The sequence below is a fragment of the Equus asinus genome, chromosome 15 (assembly GCF_041296235.1).
Source record: "Equus asinus isolate D_3611 breed Donkey chromosome 15, EquAss-T2T_v2, whole genome shotgun sequence".
NCBI lineage: Eukaryota > Metazoa > Chordata > Mammalia > Perissodactyla > Equidae > Equus > Equus asinus.
The window spans coordinates 49,848,254-49,864,113 of record NC_091804.1 but is presented as its reverse complement, the minus strand read 5'-3'; the positions used below and the strand labels follow the sequence as shown (position 1 = coordinate 49,864,113).

At 62.9% G+C, this 15,860-nt stretch overlaps 1 protein-coding gene across 1 annotated transcript in view; it reads right to left on the bottom strand.

Moving 5' to 3' along the window:
• The window catches only part of COL9A3 (collagen type IX alpha 3 chain), a 22,566-nt gene extending 6,706 nt beyond the window's left edge, over positions 1 to 15,860 (bottom strand). The window contains exons 1-26 of the mRNA XM_014849160.3: positions 15,710 to 15,860; positions 15,038 to 15,106; positions 13,792 to 13,827; positions 13,103 to 13,174; positions 12,332 to 12,385; positions 11,110 to 11,145; positions 10,817 to 10,840; positions 10,510 to 10,563; positions 10,063 to 10,116; positions 9,659 to 9,700; positions 8,411 to 8,467; positions 7,965 to 8,018; positions 7,388 to 7,441; positions 7,033 to 7,086; positions 6,520 to 6,573; positions 6,030 to 6,083; positions 5,323 to 5,376; positions 4,312 to 4,365; positions 4,162 to 4,215; positions 3,860 to 3,904; positions 3,715 to 3,768; positions 3,588 to 3,641; positions 3,013 to 3,066; positions 2,821 to 2,892; positions 1,404 to 1,439; positions 676 to 720 (exon numbers count right to left, since the gene is read on the bottom strand). Of these exons, the coding sequence (XP_014704646.1) occupies positions 676 to 720; positions 1,404 to 1,439; positions 2,821 to 2,892; positions 3,013 to 3,066; positions 3,588 to 3,641; positions 3,715 to 3,768; positions 3,860 to 3,904; positions 4,162 to 4,215; positions 4,312 to 4,365; positions 5,323 to 5,376; positions 6,030 to 6,083; positions 6,520 to 6,573; positions 7,033 to 7,086; positions 7,388 to 7,441; positions 7,965 to 8,018; positions 8,411 to 8,467; positions 9,659 to 9,700; positions 10,063 to 10,116; positions 10,510 to 10,563; positions 10,817 to 10,840; positions 11,110 to 11,145; positions 12,332 to 12,385; positions 13,103 to 13,174; positions 13,792 to 13,827; positions 15,038 to 15,106; positions 15,710 to 15,781 (1,362 nt within the window). The 5' untranslated portion in view covers positions 15,782 to 15,860. The remainder of the gene's footprint in view (positions 1 to 675; positions 721 to 1,403; positions 1,440 to 2,820; positions 2,893 to 3,012; positions 3,067 to 3,587; positions 3,642 to 3,714; positions 3,769 to 3,859; positions 3,905 to 4,161; positions 4,216 to 4,311; positions 4,366 to 5,322; positions 5,377 to 6,029; positions 6,084 to 6,519; positions 6,574 to 7,032; positions 7,087 to 7,387; positions 7,442 to 7,964; positions 8,019 to 8,410; positions 8,468 to 9,658; positions 9,701 to 10,062; positions 10,117 to 10,509; positions 10,564 to 10,816; positions 10,841 to 11,109; positions 11,146 to 12,331; positions 12,386 to 13,102; positions 13,175 to 13,791; positions 13,828 to 15,037; positions 15,107 to 15,709) is intronic.

Here is a 15,860-nt window from a genome sequence, read left to right as displayed (position 1 = left end):
GGGAGATGGATTCCCAGGGTCCCGTTTGTCAAGGTTGTCTAGGAATTCGCCAAAATAACGCACACAGAACTGAGGTTGTCTTGGCTGGAGACATAAGAAGTTGTACTGGGCCACAAGGTACTGCCAGAGGATCCCTGGGGCTGAGCCATTTCCATCTCACCCAGACACAGGAAAGGCTTAACTGCAGAACTAGGAATTCTGCCATGTGGGGGCCAGATCTGTCCTGCCCCAAACTCCCTGATTGTTCTGGTTCCGTTGCCTCCAGGAGAAATGTGAATCTGTCAACGAACTCAATCGAGGATTTTATTTTAAACTTAACCTGTTTTAGTTCTGTGGAAGCAGAGTCTGCTTTAGTTAAAACTCAGCTGTGACTAATGCATGCTGAAAGGCCACTGCTGGAGGGACTTTGCAGGCAGCGTCTCTGTGCAGGAGAACCCCAGAGCCGGGCCTGCGGCCACCCCTCCCCAGAGGCCCAGCCCAGCCCCACCCGCTGCCTTCAGGGCCGCTCAGGGGCCGGGGCCTCCGTGACGCAAGGCTTCCCCCCTGGGAGTTTCTCCTTCTGCCAGGATGTGCAGGACCCAACCTCCTCCACAGGTGGGTGCCCCCACGGATCCCCAAACATGACTGGTTCATCTCAGCTGTCAATAAAAGTGGAGTCAACTTAATCACACTTACCAGTTCTCCCTTGTCCCCGGGAAGACCATCGGAACCTGCGATCCCCTGAAAATGATAGACCCCAAAGTTAAAGAACTGTCCGTGCCTTAAGCCGTTGTCAAACCTGGGTGGCAGCTGGTGCAGCAGACCCAGGCCCAGGGCAAGGACGCCAGGCTGAAGTCACTTGTTGACATGATAAGGCTTTTCTGCCAAGCAGAACCACAGGCGGGTTTCGACTGATCTAGGTCCTTGACCAGCATAAAAAGGGCCTGGTGCTGCCTGGAGGCCGGAAGAAGCTGAGCCATAGGGACACAGGCCCCTCCCACCCCTGAGCCTTTCCAGAGAGCAAAGTGCTGCCAGAGGAGTGAACACATTTCTAGTCTGCTTCTGGAACCCGATTCTGTCCCCTTTGCATGATCACTTTCCCAGAAGCTCAGCAGGGAACATCCCCTCCACTTTGAGGGTCCCAGAGGAGCCACCAGGCTGGAGGCAGCTGCTGTTGTACCCAGGAGCTAGCTGGCAACGTTGGGCTGCCCTGCCATTGCACCCAGGAAGGCGGCTCACATGGGTCCTGGTCCCCGCTCTGGCTCCGGGGCTGGGTGCCCAAAGCTATCGTCACTGCTCAGAGGGAGCAAGAACCAATGACAAAGATGGAAGGAGGGAGAGAAATGAGAAGTGAGGGTGCCACTCAGAGCTCCGAAGACGGCCCCACATCCACATCTGACTTCACAACGGGGGTGCCCACTCACCTGTTCTCCCTTAGGCCCTGCGGCTCCTCCCGGGCCCTGCAGCAGAGAGAAGCCTCGGCATTAGGGGGTTACAGGAATCCCGAAGGTGACCTGCCCGAGCTGTGGAGCCAGGAATGTGCACGCTGCCTGCACAGGGGGCTACATGGAACAGGCTCCCTCCCCTGGACTCAGTCCCAGCGACAGACTGTGCTCCATGTGCATCTCCTAAGTGTCTCGGGGGTCTTTCTGTAAACCCGCCTCATCTTTCTAGGCACGCCACAGCGTCGCACCACATGGGGCACCACGATGGTCTAACAGCTCTCTCCCACGTTTGCAATCCCAGTGAATTGGGTATTTCTGCGCACGCGATCCTGGGATAACTTCACAAGGTGGAATTGCTGAGTCAAAGAGACAAAAGCTGACATGAATCATCTTCCCAGTAGACTGGGAGATTAGGGACATGTCTGGGAAGCAGTAGGATCGCCCCTAAAATATTATAATAAAAACTGTCCATTTGCCCAAGAGCAGCCTGACTGAGAACCCGCCCAAAGGGCAGGACGGTGGGACTTCCCTGTGAATCCAGGGTGCGGTGAGGGCAGGATTGGGCAAGGTGGTGAGAGACCCAGTGACTGGCCCCTCACCCCACTGGGGACGGGCCAGTGCCCAGGGGCTCCTCTCCACCCTCTCTGAGGCCCCTGGCCCAGCTGGTGTGTCTCCGACCCCTGGAGGCTGTCCCAATCCAGGCTGGTAGTTTCCATGGCACCCTGTCACTGCCCGAGATGAAGGGGCATCTGGGACTTTGGCTGCTGGGCCTCCCCGTCTGCAGCGATGTCAGGAAGCAGGTGTGGCCTTCGCAGGGCCTCGAGTGCACCTCTGGAGGGCTCTGTCACTGCCCGGCAGGCGGCGGCCACAGAAGGCACTAGGGGTCCCCGAGCACCCGGTGCAGCGTAGCTGGGCCGGGCAGGAGTGTAGACACAGGCCCACAGCCTGCTCCCTGTGACCCAAGGCTGTGCCCTGGCCACCAGGCAACCACCAACCAGCCTGGGGCACTCTGTACCCCGACTGTCACAGGACAACGGGGACCCCACAGTGAACCTACTGGCTGTCGTAAGACCACTAGGAAAGTGTCTCGAAAAGTTAGACAGCCAGTTACGGTAGTTTAGAGGGATGGTTTTCACACTTACAGTAACGTCACCCTGTGCCAAGTAAATCCTCTGCGGAACCCGACAGATAGAGTGAGCAGAGGGCCAGGAGCCGCTGGCCCCGGCCCCACAGGCCCCACAGGCCCCACAGAGCCCGGAGTGTGCAACTGCTGGGCACCAACAGTGTGTAAGACGTCCCTGCAGGACCTCTGACATAGGGCCCCCGTCTGTGTGTCCCATGGGACTGTGGATGTGGGGGTAGGGGTGGGACACCCCTTGCTGGGACAGCCACTTACCCGGTCACCTATGTCGCCTCGGAGACCCTGGGGACCCGGCAGCCCGGGGTCTCCCACGCTGCCCTTCCGGCCCTACGGACAGAGACCCAGCTCATCAGTACCCACCAGGGAGCCCAGCAGGGACCCTTCACCCTGCCCAGCTAGCCCACCTGGGCTCACTGGACAAAAACCCTGACCCCAAACCTCACTCACCTGGAAACCTCGGACACCAGGGGCCCCAGGAGGGCCTTGTGGGCCCAGAGCACCCTGAAAGACAAAAGGAAGGTATGAGTCCAGCTCTGCTTTCCCCAAGGGGCTGGGCAGACGCAGGAGCTGGTCCTCGGCCATATAGCCCAATTGCTGGGGACAGAGGCGGGGGGCCATCCTAGGGGGAAAGTGGGGGGGGTTGCAGAGGTCAGGCATGCCCTCAGGCCCCATGCATCAGCCAGACTTGGTGCCACGCACCACTACCCAGGGCCTCCTGGAGCCCTGCAGCTGATGTCACCATATCTCCGTCTATGGCGGGAACATGAGGCTTGGGGAACTTCCACTGCAACTCCTGGGGCCCAAGGTGGGCAGCTCCCGTCAGCCGGGCATTGTGGCTTTGTTCCCTCAGCACAGAGGTCTCAAGGACAGGACCGCTCCAGCCTGGCCCTCACCATCTCCTGGCTTTCATGGGCTCGGCCCATTGATGCGTCCAAAACACCGCCCCAGCCCCCATGGAAACTGGGCCACACAGAGGCAGCTCCATGCCAATCCTCCCGTCCCAGGCTGTGCCCTCCACTCACCGCTGAGCCCCTGTGGCCAGCCTCGCCGCGCTCCCCAGGCACGCCAACGTCTCCCTACACACAGGGAGGAGGTAGTGTCAGCAGGGTCCACGCGCTGGGGTTAGGGGTGAGGGCAGTGGATACTTACTGGGATGCCAGGTTCTCCCGAGGGACCAGCCTCACCCAGCTCTCCAGCTCTGCCCTGCAGGGGAAGAGACCCTGAGTGCCCTCCCACATCCCCCGCATCCAGGACCGAGGTGCTGGCCCCCCTCCCGGAGAAAGAAGCCACGTACCAGTTCTCCCTTCTCGCCCTTGGGCCCTGCTCGTCCTGGGAGACCCTGCAGGGCAGAGGTCAGGGGTCAGAGCTGCCGAGGCCATGGGCAGCAGCACACAGCCCGAGGCAGAGCACCCTCAAACAGCGGGCAGTCTCCCCCAGCCCTGCTGACCCTGACGAGGGCCTCCAACAGTTTCCTTGGCCTCAATGCAGAGACCCTTGCATGAGCCCCCGCTCAGGGACCCATAGGAGACACCCCTGTCCTGGGAGTGCCCCCTGGCACAGTCCCTGGGGCCACTGCAGGAAGCCCCGTGCACTCACCGGCAGCCCGTTGGGACCCTTCTCCCCTGGGGCACCATTGCGACCAGCCTCTCCCTGCAGGAGATTGTGGAGGAAAGGGGTGCTGAGGCCCAGGAGGCTGAACTCCCTGAAGACTCCTCCTCCCCTGCAGGCCGCCAGCTGAATACCAACCTTCTCGCCATCGAGTCCCGGCACGCCATCCCGGCCATCCTTGCCCGGCATGCCCTGGGGACAGAAGACAGTGTGAGACTGGGCAGGCAGCATGCCCCTCGCTCCCCCTCATCCCCAATCCTGGGCAGCTCCCTTCCCCATCCCCCGCCTGCACTGGGCCTGCCCCTCTTGGGCCAGAGGATCCTGAATGCCCTGGGGTATCTGTGGTCTCACGGCTCAGTGGCCACGTGGTAACCTGTGCTGTAGGCAAGGGGGCATAGGTGCACAGAGGGGCTGCCAGTCTGAGCCCACGCCCACCCTCCACATCTGCCCAGACTCGTAACAGTGCCCCAGGGAAGTCCCGTTGTAGCCCGTTTTACAGATAGGGAAACTGAGGCTGGGTGCTAGGATTTGGGCCCAGGCCTGCCTGACCTCACACTCTGGACTAATTCTGGAACCGAGGACACAGCCAAGTGCTGGGAAGGTGGCAGCAGGGCAGACGGTCTCCCCACATTTCCCCTCGTCAGCCCTGCCTCCTCAACCCCCGGCTGTCCTACACTGACGGGGGCACCCAAGAGCCTGTGCTCTAGGGCCACAGTGGGGAGGGGCCCAGAGAGGCCAGGAGGGAATGCAGGTCTGGGCTGAGCGTGGGCACGTAACAGTGACGAGGGGACACAGGTGTGGAGGGCGGGCGCCCTAGGACCCTCTGAATGCCCGCACCTGTGCCCACCGTCTACCCCACCTGCCCTCACGTCTCACGTTCCCCTGGAACACAGATGAGCTCAACCTGAGACCCTCTACCTCCTCACGGTCAGGACAGCAACAGTTTTCAGGCCATGCAAAATGAAAAAGGGGGACTGTTCAAGCACTATTGCACATTTCCAGATGCAACAGCAGAGCGTGAAACTGAGTGAGGGCCACACGTCCGTGCAGCCGCCCATGCAGAGCCCAGGACCTTGGAAGGAGGATGACCCCCGATGGGAAAAAGAGCGACATCAGTGTCTGCCCCAGTGCTGGGTAACACATACTCACCGGCTCTCCACCCGGCCCGGCCGCTCCGGGGACGCCTTTGGGACCAGGTCTGCCCTAAAAGATACACAAGGGCCGCAGATGGGAGGTGAGGAATGCTCCTGCAGATTATCTCATGGGTTCCTGGGGGCCCGGGCGGGAGCCGTAGGCACACCCAGTGCCCATCTTAGCATCCCGTGGACATTGCAGCATTGCGCAACCCCTCATGGACCGCTGGCTGCTAGGCTTAGTTCAGGGGAACACGAGCTTGTTTGGAGGCGTCCGCAGGCGAAGGCCAGTTTGGGGACGGTCGCTTCAGTTCATTTCATGAGATGCTTAATCGTCTCTTGGCTTCACTTGTGTTCACTTGCTCAGCCCGAGAGTGGCTTTCTCTGTTCATTCATTCCCAGCGCAAGGCCGAGGACCACTGTCCAGGGCTCTCGACTACATGTGTCAGTGGCCAGAATTCAGACCCAGGAGTCTGGTCCTATGGCCCCTGTCCGGCTACTCCAGAGAGGAGCTTGTCGTCAGATGCAGCTTCAAGGAGCCGCTGGGGGCATGCGGGCCAGGCTGTGGGAGAAGAGCCTGGGGCGGGGGATTGCAGGGGGCCCCTCCGGCCCAGCCCACACAGGAGCAGTGGTCCCCCACCCCACGTCCCCCGGCACGTGCCATCCCTGTGTCCTCCCCCTCCCTGGAGATGAGGTTCTTCTCAAGGAAGTTCTCCCACTTACAAGGTCACCCTTGGGGCCTCGGAACCCCTCCGGGCCTCTCTCGCCTCTGTCACCCTGAAATGACAAGGGGAGACAGGGACAGATTTAACAACAGGAAGTAAGTGGGAGAGCTAGACTGAGGTGTGACTGGCTGGGGTCAGCCCCGGAAGTGGTCAGAGAGAGCAGGACTGATGCTGCTGAGGGTGGCAGAGGCCAGAGAGAGGCTAACCACACCTCACTTTATGTCCAGAAAGAGAAAGAACACAATCTCCCGTGAAAGACAAACTCCTTTGGTAAACTGGCCTCCCCTGGTATGCCCACAGGTACCTGCCCAGGTGTGCCCCTCAGGTGTGCCCACTCATGCCCCACAGGTGTGCCCACAGGACGGCTCAGCCCCGGGAAGGGCCCACGTAGCCCAGTGGGGCTGGGGGGGGCATCTGAGTGAGGGACAGGGAAGGGGACAGAGCCTGGGTCTGCCAGGGGCCACCCTCCACCCTAGACACGCACGTACCACTTTCCCGGGAGCTCCTGGGATTCCGGGGGGCCCTCGGAATCCAATGGGACCCTGTGGAGGAGAGGGGGGCATCTGGGGCCTCTCATCTGAAGCCTGGCCAGCATCCCCCAAAGGACCCAGCTCCACCTGGAGGGGCCCTGTCGCGAGCACCCCCACCTCAGCACCTCCCCAGCAGGTTTCTCCCCAATTATCCACCCAGCAGTCCCCAAGCCCCTGTCCCCCTCCTGCATTTGCCAAGGTCTCCCCTCCTGTTCCCCACTTGCCCCTCCCCATCCCCTTGGGCCTAAGCCACAACAGCCTTCTTAGATCCCAGTTTTGGGAACCATGCACGTAAGCGGAGGCCCAGAGGCAGCCTTGCCGAAATCACACGGTCCACCTATGGCCACAGGTGAGGACTGGTGCTCATGGGGTCCATCTGACATCTGCAGTGGCCCCCCAACCACCTGGGCTGACCTGGCGCTGGCCCACATCCCCCAACGGGCTGGGCTGGGTGGGGGCTGGTAGACTTACCCGGTCCCCGGGGGGCCCGAGTGGCCCTGGCAGTCCTTGTAGCCCCCGAGGACCCTGTGGGGAGAGAGCTGAAGATGCAGGGCCCGGGCCAGCAGCCCCCAGGGACTTCTCACACCCTGGGAGCCACCACGGGGCACTGGTATCTTCCCAGAAGCCCTTGGTTTCAGCTCAGGACCTGGAGGGGGACGGGGGCCACCCTCCTGGGATCAGCAGCCTGGTGGAGGCAGGACCCTGGCCTGGTTTCCTTTGCGGGTGTTGGTGGACCGTCCCCTGCAGCGCTGAGCCGCCCAAGGCGGTGGTTGTCTAAGCGGCTCCTATACTGTGTCCTTACCCCTGTCCAGCCCCCTCCACTCACCTGCAGCCCCACGGTGCCTGGGATGCCGGCGGGCCCAGGGGGGCCGGGGTCACCCTGCAAAGGAGGTGGAGAAAGTGGTGGTGAGCAGGTCAGCCCCGAGCTCTCCCGGGAGCTTTCATGCCCACCGGTCCCCTTGCCCACACCTGTGCAGTGGCGGGCATTGCCCCACTTCACAGCTGAGCCTTGGAGGCTGAGGGGGCACGTGGCCCCTGTTCCAGCAAGGCCCCCAGTGCTTCCCAGATGCCTTCTCCTGGCTGGCATGGGACCCTTCTGCTGGCCACTCCTGCCATACTAGAGGGCATCAGCTTGGCCCCCAGCCTGTGGGTGAGGACTGACAGATGCCTTCCATTGGGCAGGGTGGCAGAGACCACCGGGCGCGGGGGCATCTGTCCCAGCTCTGCCCAGCCAGGCCTTGGGGAGGCATGCGTGGCAGCTGCTCAATCAGTGCACCCGTGATGCAGCCAGCACCCCCTCACTCACCCCACCAGAGTCCCAGTCCCCCACAAGCGCTCTTCGCTCCCTGCGGCCACTGCTTGGACCAGCAGTCCTGACACACCCGTGACACGCCCCTGCTCACCTTCTCCCCGTCCTTGCCGACTTCTCCTTGCTCCCCTTTGTAGCCCGTGGGTCCCTGAAAGCCAGTGGTGGGTGACAAGTCACAGGCCCACCTCCCAGCTCAGGTGGAGAAACCGAGGCCTGGTTGGGAGGGGGCAGGGCTGGGGGGGGGCAGGGGGTTTGGGGCCTGATGCCAGCTCTCTCCTGAGCCCTCTCTCAATGCCTCCCAATCCTGAGGGACACGCCAGCGCCCACAGGTCACTAGTGTCAAGGGGGGATGGAGACAGAGCCAGGCCCCCAGGCAGGGCGGGAGGCCAGCCCCCTTTCTTCCTGCGACAAGCCTGGAGCCAGGGCAGACTTTCTGGACCCCATCCCCTACCCGCCAGATCTCAGAGCTGGAGGCTGGGCTGCCTCCCATGGGCCATGAAGGCGAGCCCAGATCTGAGTCACCCCGTGGCCACCACTCACCTTGAACCCTGGCATTCCTGGGGGTCCAGGGGGGCCGGGCGGGCAGATGGCCGGGCACTGTTGGAAGACAGAGTGGTCAGCCCCCTCCCAGACAAACAGGGCCAGACGGCAGCTCTGAGCAGGACGCTGAGGTCAGCACTCAGGGGCCCTGAGATGGGCCTTTCTGCACGGGTGGAGGGGACCTCGGGCCACACAGGGGCCTCCTGGGGAGCCCAGACAGGGCTTCATTCATGCTGGCCGCGGGATGTGGTGAGGTGCTGCCGGAGCCAGACCTTGGCGGCCGGGCCCCTCACAGCCTCCTCCTCACAGCCCGGCTCCAATTTCCCAGCCTCAGTGCAGACGCCAGGTTCAAAGCAGCCATTCAGCACTGGTGGCTGCTGGCCTCACAAAGGGGCCTTCATCCTGTGCCCCGGCTCCCTGCAGGGAGCGTCAGGCCAGGCTTATCCTCTAGGCACAAACGTGCTTTAGGAGGAGATGTGTCCTTCAGACACAGACTCAAAGCTCCCTGCCTCAGATGGCGTGGGGATTCTAGATCATTCCATGGCTGATCTGGCACAGAGCTGGCACCATCAAACTCCTCCCCAACTGCTGCTGCCCGGCCCGTCATCAGGGGCCCAGCCATTCTCCTCACTCTGGGAGATCCCTCCCCTCCCTCTGGGACACCAACCAGTCAAGCGCTCGGGACACAAGGTGGGGCGAGAAGAGCTGGCAGACAGCACCAGCGGGTGAGCCAGACTGGGCCAGCTTCTTCCTTCAAGAGCACAAAACCCTCCTCCGTGACCCCAGCTGCTGACCCAGCCCACAGCCGCACACAGCAGAGAAACAGACCCGGGGCCGCCCCAGTAGCTGTTTTTCTTTTTACACGAGTGACAAAGCTCAAAGACCAAGACAAGAGTGAGTCTCAGACTCTAGTCCAGAACTTTCTGTGGTGGGCAAGCATTGTGTCTGCGCCACCCAGTGCAGCCGCCATTGGCCACGTGTGGCTGGGAACACTGAGTGCAGATTTGATTTTGCTTAAGTTAGGTTCACGCTGCTGCATGTGGCTGATGCATGGGGACAGTGCAGGGCTAGAGAGTGGCAGAGGTGGGGCTGGGGGGGCTGTCCCTAGGGAGCCCCTATCCCTGCCCTCCTGCAGGTAGGGAACCGGACCCTCCCCAGACAGGTCCCCAAGGCTGTGGACCCAGCCAGAGCCCCTCTCATCAAGGCAGGCACCCCCCACCCCCTGCAAAAATGGTTGCAAGTGCCTACCTGAAGGTCAGTAGCGCCTTCGGGGAGGACCCCTGGGTGACCCTGCAACACAGAGATGGCTGACTTTGACACCACCCACCCACCCTCCCTGCCATCCACCACCTCCAGACCACCAGGAGACTCGGGGCTCTTCATCCCCCAAGGGTCACACTCTAGGCCTCCCTCCCCAAAGCGGACAGTGCTGGGTTCTGGGGGCCCATCTGCCAGGCAGGTGACAATGACAAAAACCACCTGTCCTGGGGACAGGGTGGCCGCTGGGCCTGAGCCCTATCCCTAAGTTGGCTGACCTCTGCTTCAGCCCTGAACTTGGCCCATGTCTGGGGAGTGGATCTGGGAAGGCTAGGGGGCCTGGTGACAGGGACATCAACAGTCACCCATGCCCGGAGTCTCTGCCTAGTACTTACAGGGGGTCCCGGAGGTCCTGGGGGGCCAGGGAGGCCTGGAAGTCCGGAGGGTCCCTGGGGGGGATTATGCCTTAGACAGAGCAGGACCAGCACCCTGCCCTGAGGTGAGGTGACCAGCTACTTCCAGAGAGAAACCTCCCTCCCTGACTGTGCCCTACGGGGACCCGCCCAGCTCCACCCACCTCCCCCGGCCCCGGCCTTTGCTGGGGTCCTCTGTGCTCATGAGGTCTGGTCTGCCCCTGTCCCTGGAGGTCAGCCAGGGCTTCCATCAAGGCCCTCCAGGAAAGGAAAGTGGGGGAGGGAGGAGGGGAGGGGGAGGAGAGAGAGAAGAAAGCGGGGAGGGGGAGTGGAAGCCCCTGGAGGATGAATCTGGAGCGTCTCTGCCTGCTGCTGCTGATGAGCCTGCCTGCTCATACTGGTCGGGCAAGGTCTGGGGCAGCCACTCACCGGGGGGCCACGGAGGCCGAGTCCACCTGGGAGGCCACTCACCCCTGCCTCTCCCTGGGGGAGGTAAGGAAGTAAGAGATGGGGGATGGCACCCAAGGAGCTCTGGGGATCCTGGGGAGTTCTGACCTCACTCCTGAATCCCCCTGCAGGGCCAGTCTGCCCACCCTGAAGGGACAGGGGCTGCAGGTGGGGGTCAGGTCCCTGTCCCCGAGGAGCCCCGCCCCCAGCCCTGATTTGGGTCCAGGCAGCCAGGTGGGCTCAGGGTGTGGAGGGCACGCTTGGGTGGGGAAGGGCTATCAGTACTCACGGGGGGTCCGGGGCGGCCTTTGCCCTGCAAAGCCAAGCAAGGAGTCAGAACTTGCTAGGGGCAGGAGGCGGTTTGCCCACAGCCCTCGTCCCTCAAGACGGTCAGGTGGGTCCTGGGGAAGAGCTCCTGGTGCAGGAGACCCTCCCCAGGGGAGAAAGGGCACAGCCTAGATGGTGTCCCAGGACCCCAGCCCAGGGATCAGCCCCCGGGAAAGGCAGAGACAGGAGACTCCTGGAGGACACCCCACCCTGGTGGGACCTCAAATGCCCACTGAGAAGAGAGGCGGTACTCACCCCCAGCCCAGGCGGCCCTGGGGGTCCCAGGTTTCCCTGTGGAAGGAAGCGGGCGTCAGGAGTGGGCTGGCCCTGGCACCCTCGCCTGTTTGCAAACTGGTCCCCCTCCCTCCCAAGTCCATCCTACAGCTCCTCTGAGGAGGGGTCCCCGCTCTACAGAAGGCTGAGATGGGGGGGACCTCTGATGCCCCAGTGCTCTGGGACGGCTCCTCTGCCAACAATCCTGCTGAGGAAAAGCCAGAAAAGGTCCTTTCCCAAGAGCCCTGCTGGAGACAAATGTGGAGAGGAGGACCACGTGCGCTGGGTGGGCCTCCAGGAAGGCCCAGCAGCAGGGCTGACCTGAGCCACACAGAAGCCCTCCGGTTAACCCACCTCAGAGGTCACTGAGACCTCCGACCTCCCAGGGAGCCTGGAACCTGGGGAGGCCTGGTCCTCTTCCTTCCTTGCATCCCAAAGACACTGTCCTTGCACCCTGTGCCCCTGTGCTCCCGCCCCCTCCACCCCCCGCAGGGTAAGTCTGCCCCTCCTGCAGCAAGCCTGGAGCTAGCCTACCCTCCCCACCTCCTCCCGCCCCCTCAGCACTGAAGGACCCGCTGGCCACAGGCAGCCACTCTCCCTTATTTCCAACTCAGAACACTCTCACCACTGAGGCCCCAAAGGCAGGGCTGTGTCCTTGTGTCCCCCCACCTGACTTCCCTGCCCTCTGCGCCCCAAGGAGGACCATGGGGCGGACAGTCACTTCTCGCAAGGAGGAAAGTTGAGCTCAGTTTTGCACTCAGAAGTCACGAGAGAAAGATCCTTCCTGAAGAGGGTCAGTCAGGAAGTGGTCTCAGTGGATGATGGTCAGACTTAGGGGACAGGCTGGGTGGCATGGGCCGCTCGGGTGGGCACAGAGAGGGGGTGGCGGTGCACCCGAGGAGGAAGGCACATAGAATCAGTCACCCCCAACCATACCAGCCTCCCAACACGGTCTGAATGCCAGGACAACTCTGAGCAGAGGCGAGCGTGGGACAGAGCACCATGGCCACTCGCCACCCCGTGCCCACCTGCCCTCTCCACCCCACCACAGGGCAGGACCCAGCCAGCCCCAGTCCTGCAGCTGTCCTCAGAACCACCAGCCCCATGCCTTGTGGACAGAGGGTCCTTGGCCTGGCCACCTCTGGCCAGGGACCTTGCCCTGAACTGAACTGAAGCCACTTGATGACATGGTTCAGGCACTTACCCGTTCTCCAGGGGCACCCTTGGGTCCTGGGGGTCCATCACGCCCTGTCAGGCCCTGGGGAGGGAGGCAGAGGGCTTGAGGGGTCACAGGGAAGGACATGCTCCCCGCAGGGGGACGATCAAGCTTTGAGCCCTTCCATAACTAAACAAGAGTCCAGAGAGGCCACAGAGGCCCACGGCTCTGGCACCTTCCTCTCCTGGCCCCACCCACTGTCCACCTGGTATGCCAGGGGCTCTGGCGGGAGGAGGGGCCGCCAGCGACAGGAGCTCCAGCAGGCAGGAGAGTTCGCTCCTTAGACCCCATTCCAGTCCTCACAAAGCCTGCTGGCCCTGAGGCCAGGCCTTGAGCCCTTGATGACCGATGGCAAGGCAGTCTGGAGCTGGGAGGGGCCTGGATAATGGGCGTTTGTTCCCAGACAAGCAAGAGCTGGTGGGACTTCCACCTCTGCTGTGGGTTGGCTCTGTCTGTGAGCCGCCAGGCCTTGGGCAGACACTAACCGGTCTGGGATGAAGGCCAAGGGACCCCTGCTGGGGGACATCCGGACATCTCTGGGCACTGGGCTTCCTGCTTGAGCAGGCCCAGCTGGAGAACAGCAATTACCTGACTCCAGGCCCAGAGGGGAATGGGAGGCCGCAGGGGGAGAGTGCTCTGGGAAGGGGGAGGAGAAGGGCTCTGGGGAGGGAGAGGGGAGAGGGACTCTAGGTAATGGTTGGGGCAGGGGCTTTCTGGGGAGGAGAAGGGGAGGAGCTCTGGGGACAGCGGCACACTCACGTCCACACCGGGCAGGCCTGGCAGCCCGGCCTCTCCTGCTTTCCCTGGCTTCCCCGGAGCCCCTTTCGGTCCCTGTCGGAGGAGAGGGCAGAGGCGTGAGAGAAGGTCGTCCGCCAGAAGCCCTTGGCCTTCACGGAGAAGAAAGGTGTCTTCCAGCTGGGGCTCTAGCAATTCGAGATGGGCCTCTCTCCGCCCTGCAGACCCTGACCCAGCTGGGGCTCCCCCGCCCACCCCTTGCTGGCTCTGGGGGGGCTGCCCTCTCTGCTGACCTCCTCTCAGTCATACCTGTAGGACATTCACCTGGACCCTTGGTTTACCTGGTCGCTTCAGCCTCCCCAGCTAAGGACTGCTGGGTCGCTCTGTGGGACCCCCAGTGAGCCCAAGGACCCTCAACTCCTGGGTCTGAACAGTTGCGTGAGGGCTCATCTGTGGGACCTCTGACCGGCTGGACGTGCAGGGCTGTATGGACCCCTCCCCTGGCCTGTCCGGGCGCCGGCCCAAAGAAAGCTTCAAAGCCAGACCCTGCCCAGAGACGCTGGGCCCCGCGCTGTCCCCTCCCACCCCTCCTGGCTCAGCCCTCTGAGGCCCAGCGCCTGGGAAGTGGTGCAGACCCCTCTGTCCTAGGCCCACCTCCACCCCCCAGACCAGAAGGGGGCTGCCCCTCTCCCCACTGCAGCCAGGACACTCACCGGGGGCCCAGGCAGACCTGGAGGGCCAACTTCTCCCTGTAGAGGAGGAGACGCCCACACGTGACCAAGAGTCCTTAGAAACCCCGTCCTAGGAGAGAAGAGGGGAGCCCCTCACCCCTCGTCCACATGTAAGGGCCACCTCCCCTCTAAGGCCACATGCAGAGGCAGCGGAGGGGGGCAGGGTGAGCTGGACAGATGGCTCAGTGCCTGCAGGGCCCGCACAGCTTTTGGGGACCACTTTCAGGTCACAGGGACATGATCCCCAGAAAGGAGGGGAAGAAGCATGAAGCCCCTCCTCTCCACCCAACTGAAAAGCTTAAGAAAGTGGGCCAAGAGGCCTCCCGCTCCGCCTGGTCGGAGGTAGCGGCCCCCTAGATGCATAGAGGCCCAGGAAGACACCCCAGCCTCTGCCCTCACCTCCTGCCACGACCACTAGGCCTGGAATAAATCTTTCCCCAAGGCTTCCATGCCAAGTCTTAAGCAGACGTGTCCCCAGAAGGAACTATTCAGCTTGGCTCCAGTCAGCCTGGGAGCCCTGGGGCACCAGGTGCCCAGCCCCCACAGGAGGCCGGGGAGGAACACCTGAGCAACTGCCCTGCGAAGGGTCGGGGGAGGCTTAGGGCCATCAGGGCCGGGCAGGGCCTGGAGACTTCAAAGGAGGCTGAGGACCCATGGGGGATGCACCCAGGGAGCCATATGGGTGAGGAGAGGCCTTGCGGGGGTTCTCCGCCTTTCATGGAGGGGCTGGATGGGGGGCTTTCACCCCAGGTGGTCCCTGTCGGGGGGCAGGATTTCAGCCGCCTCTCCATATTGCTTGGGCCACACTTGGACTGAGGCACCCACGGAGTATGCCATCTCTGGGGCAGAGCCAGCCTCCAAGCTCCCTCCAAGGCTGGCTCCAGCCCCCAGCAGCCCCCACAAGACCCACCCAGAGGGACAGGACTCATACCTCCACCCCCAGAATCCAGGAACACGGGCCCCTCCATTTCCAGTCCAAAGACCACCATGCGGCACCCCCACCTGCTCTGGGGATGCCATCCCCATGGGGTGTGCCCCAACTAGAAACAAGGATCATCTTTGTCCCGTTCCACATCCCACAAGGGGTGCTGGCTCATCACGTGATGTAACCCAGCTCTGGGAGGTGGACTGAGCATTTTCTCCATTGGGCCTGGGGGCTCAGGGAGGTTGAGGTCAGAGCTGGAACCCCACAGAACCCTCCGTGGCCCTTCCCAGCCCCCAAACTCACATCGATGCCGTCCTTGCCGGGCTTCCCAGGTGGCCCTTGGGGACCAGGGGGGCCTGGAGGTCCCGTTTTCTGAAAATGGAGAAATGTCATTAGGCAGCTGTGCCCCTGCCTCCTGTGGGGTGGGTACCCCTGGTTGGCCCTCAGGTCAGCCCGATGGAGTGTCCCTCTCCCCGATCCCAAGCACTGGGCCCTGTCAGGGGCACAACCCTGGACCGCCTCAGAGACCCCCATGGCAATATCCATGCGCAATATCCATGCTGCTTGTTTGTTTGGCCAAGACGGGTTGCGTCCCAGCCCAGCAGGGAGCCGCTGGGAACAAAAGCGACATTGTGCGTCCTTGTTGGCGGCAGCAGCCAGACCCCAGCCAGGCAAGGACGGGGTGGCCTCCTGGGCTCATCCCCAAGGTGTCCCGGCATCTTTGGGGGTTCAGTTGGGCAACTGTGACTCCGTGCCACAGATGGCAAGGTGGGCTATGGGGCAACAAGGCTGCACCAGCTTCTCCAAGCGCCCACGGCCCACAGCATCCCGGCCTCATTCACTGGCCCAGAGTGGCTGGGGTGGGGGTTCACCCCTGGCTGCACTGCTTGATGTCTGAACTCAGAGCCCTGGATCCCCTACTCTGGGCCGCTGTTTGCCTGTGCGAGCCCAGCACACCTGTGGCCCCATGCTCACCTGTGCCTCGGTCATGGTCACAGCCAGGAGCTGCCCGAGCAGGAGCAGGGCCAGGGTGGGGGCTCCGGCCATGGCTGCACTCGCTCTCTGAGCTGCGCCGGCGGCGGTGTCCGGCTCGGCTCGGCTCGGGGCTCGGTGGGCGGGGCGGGCA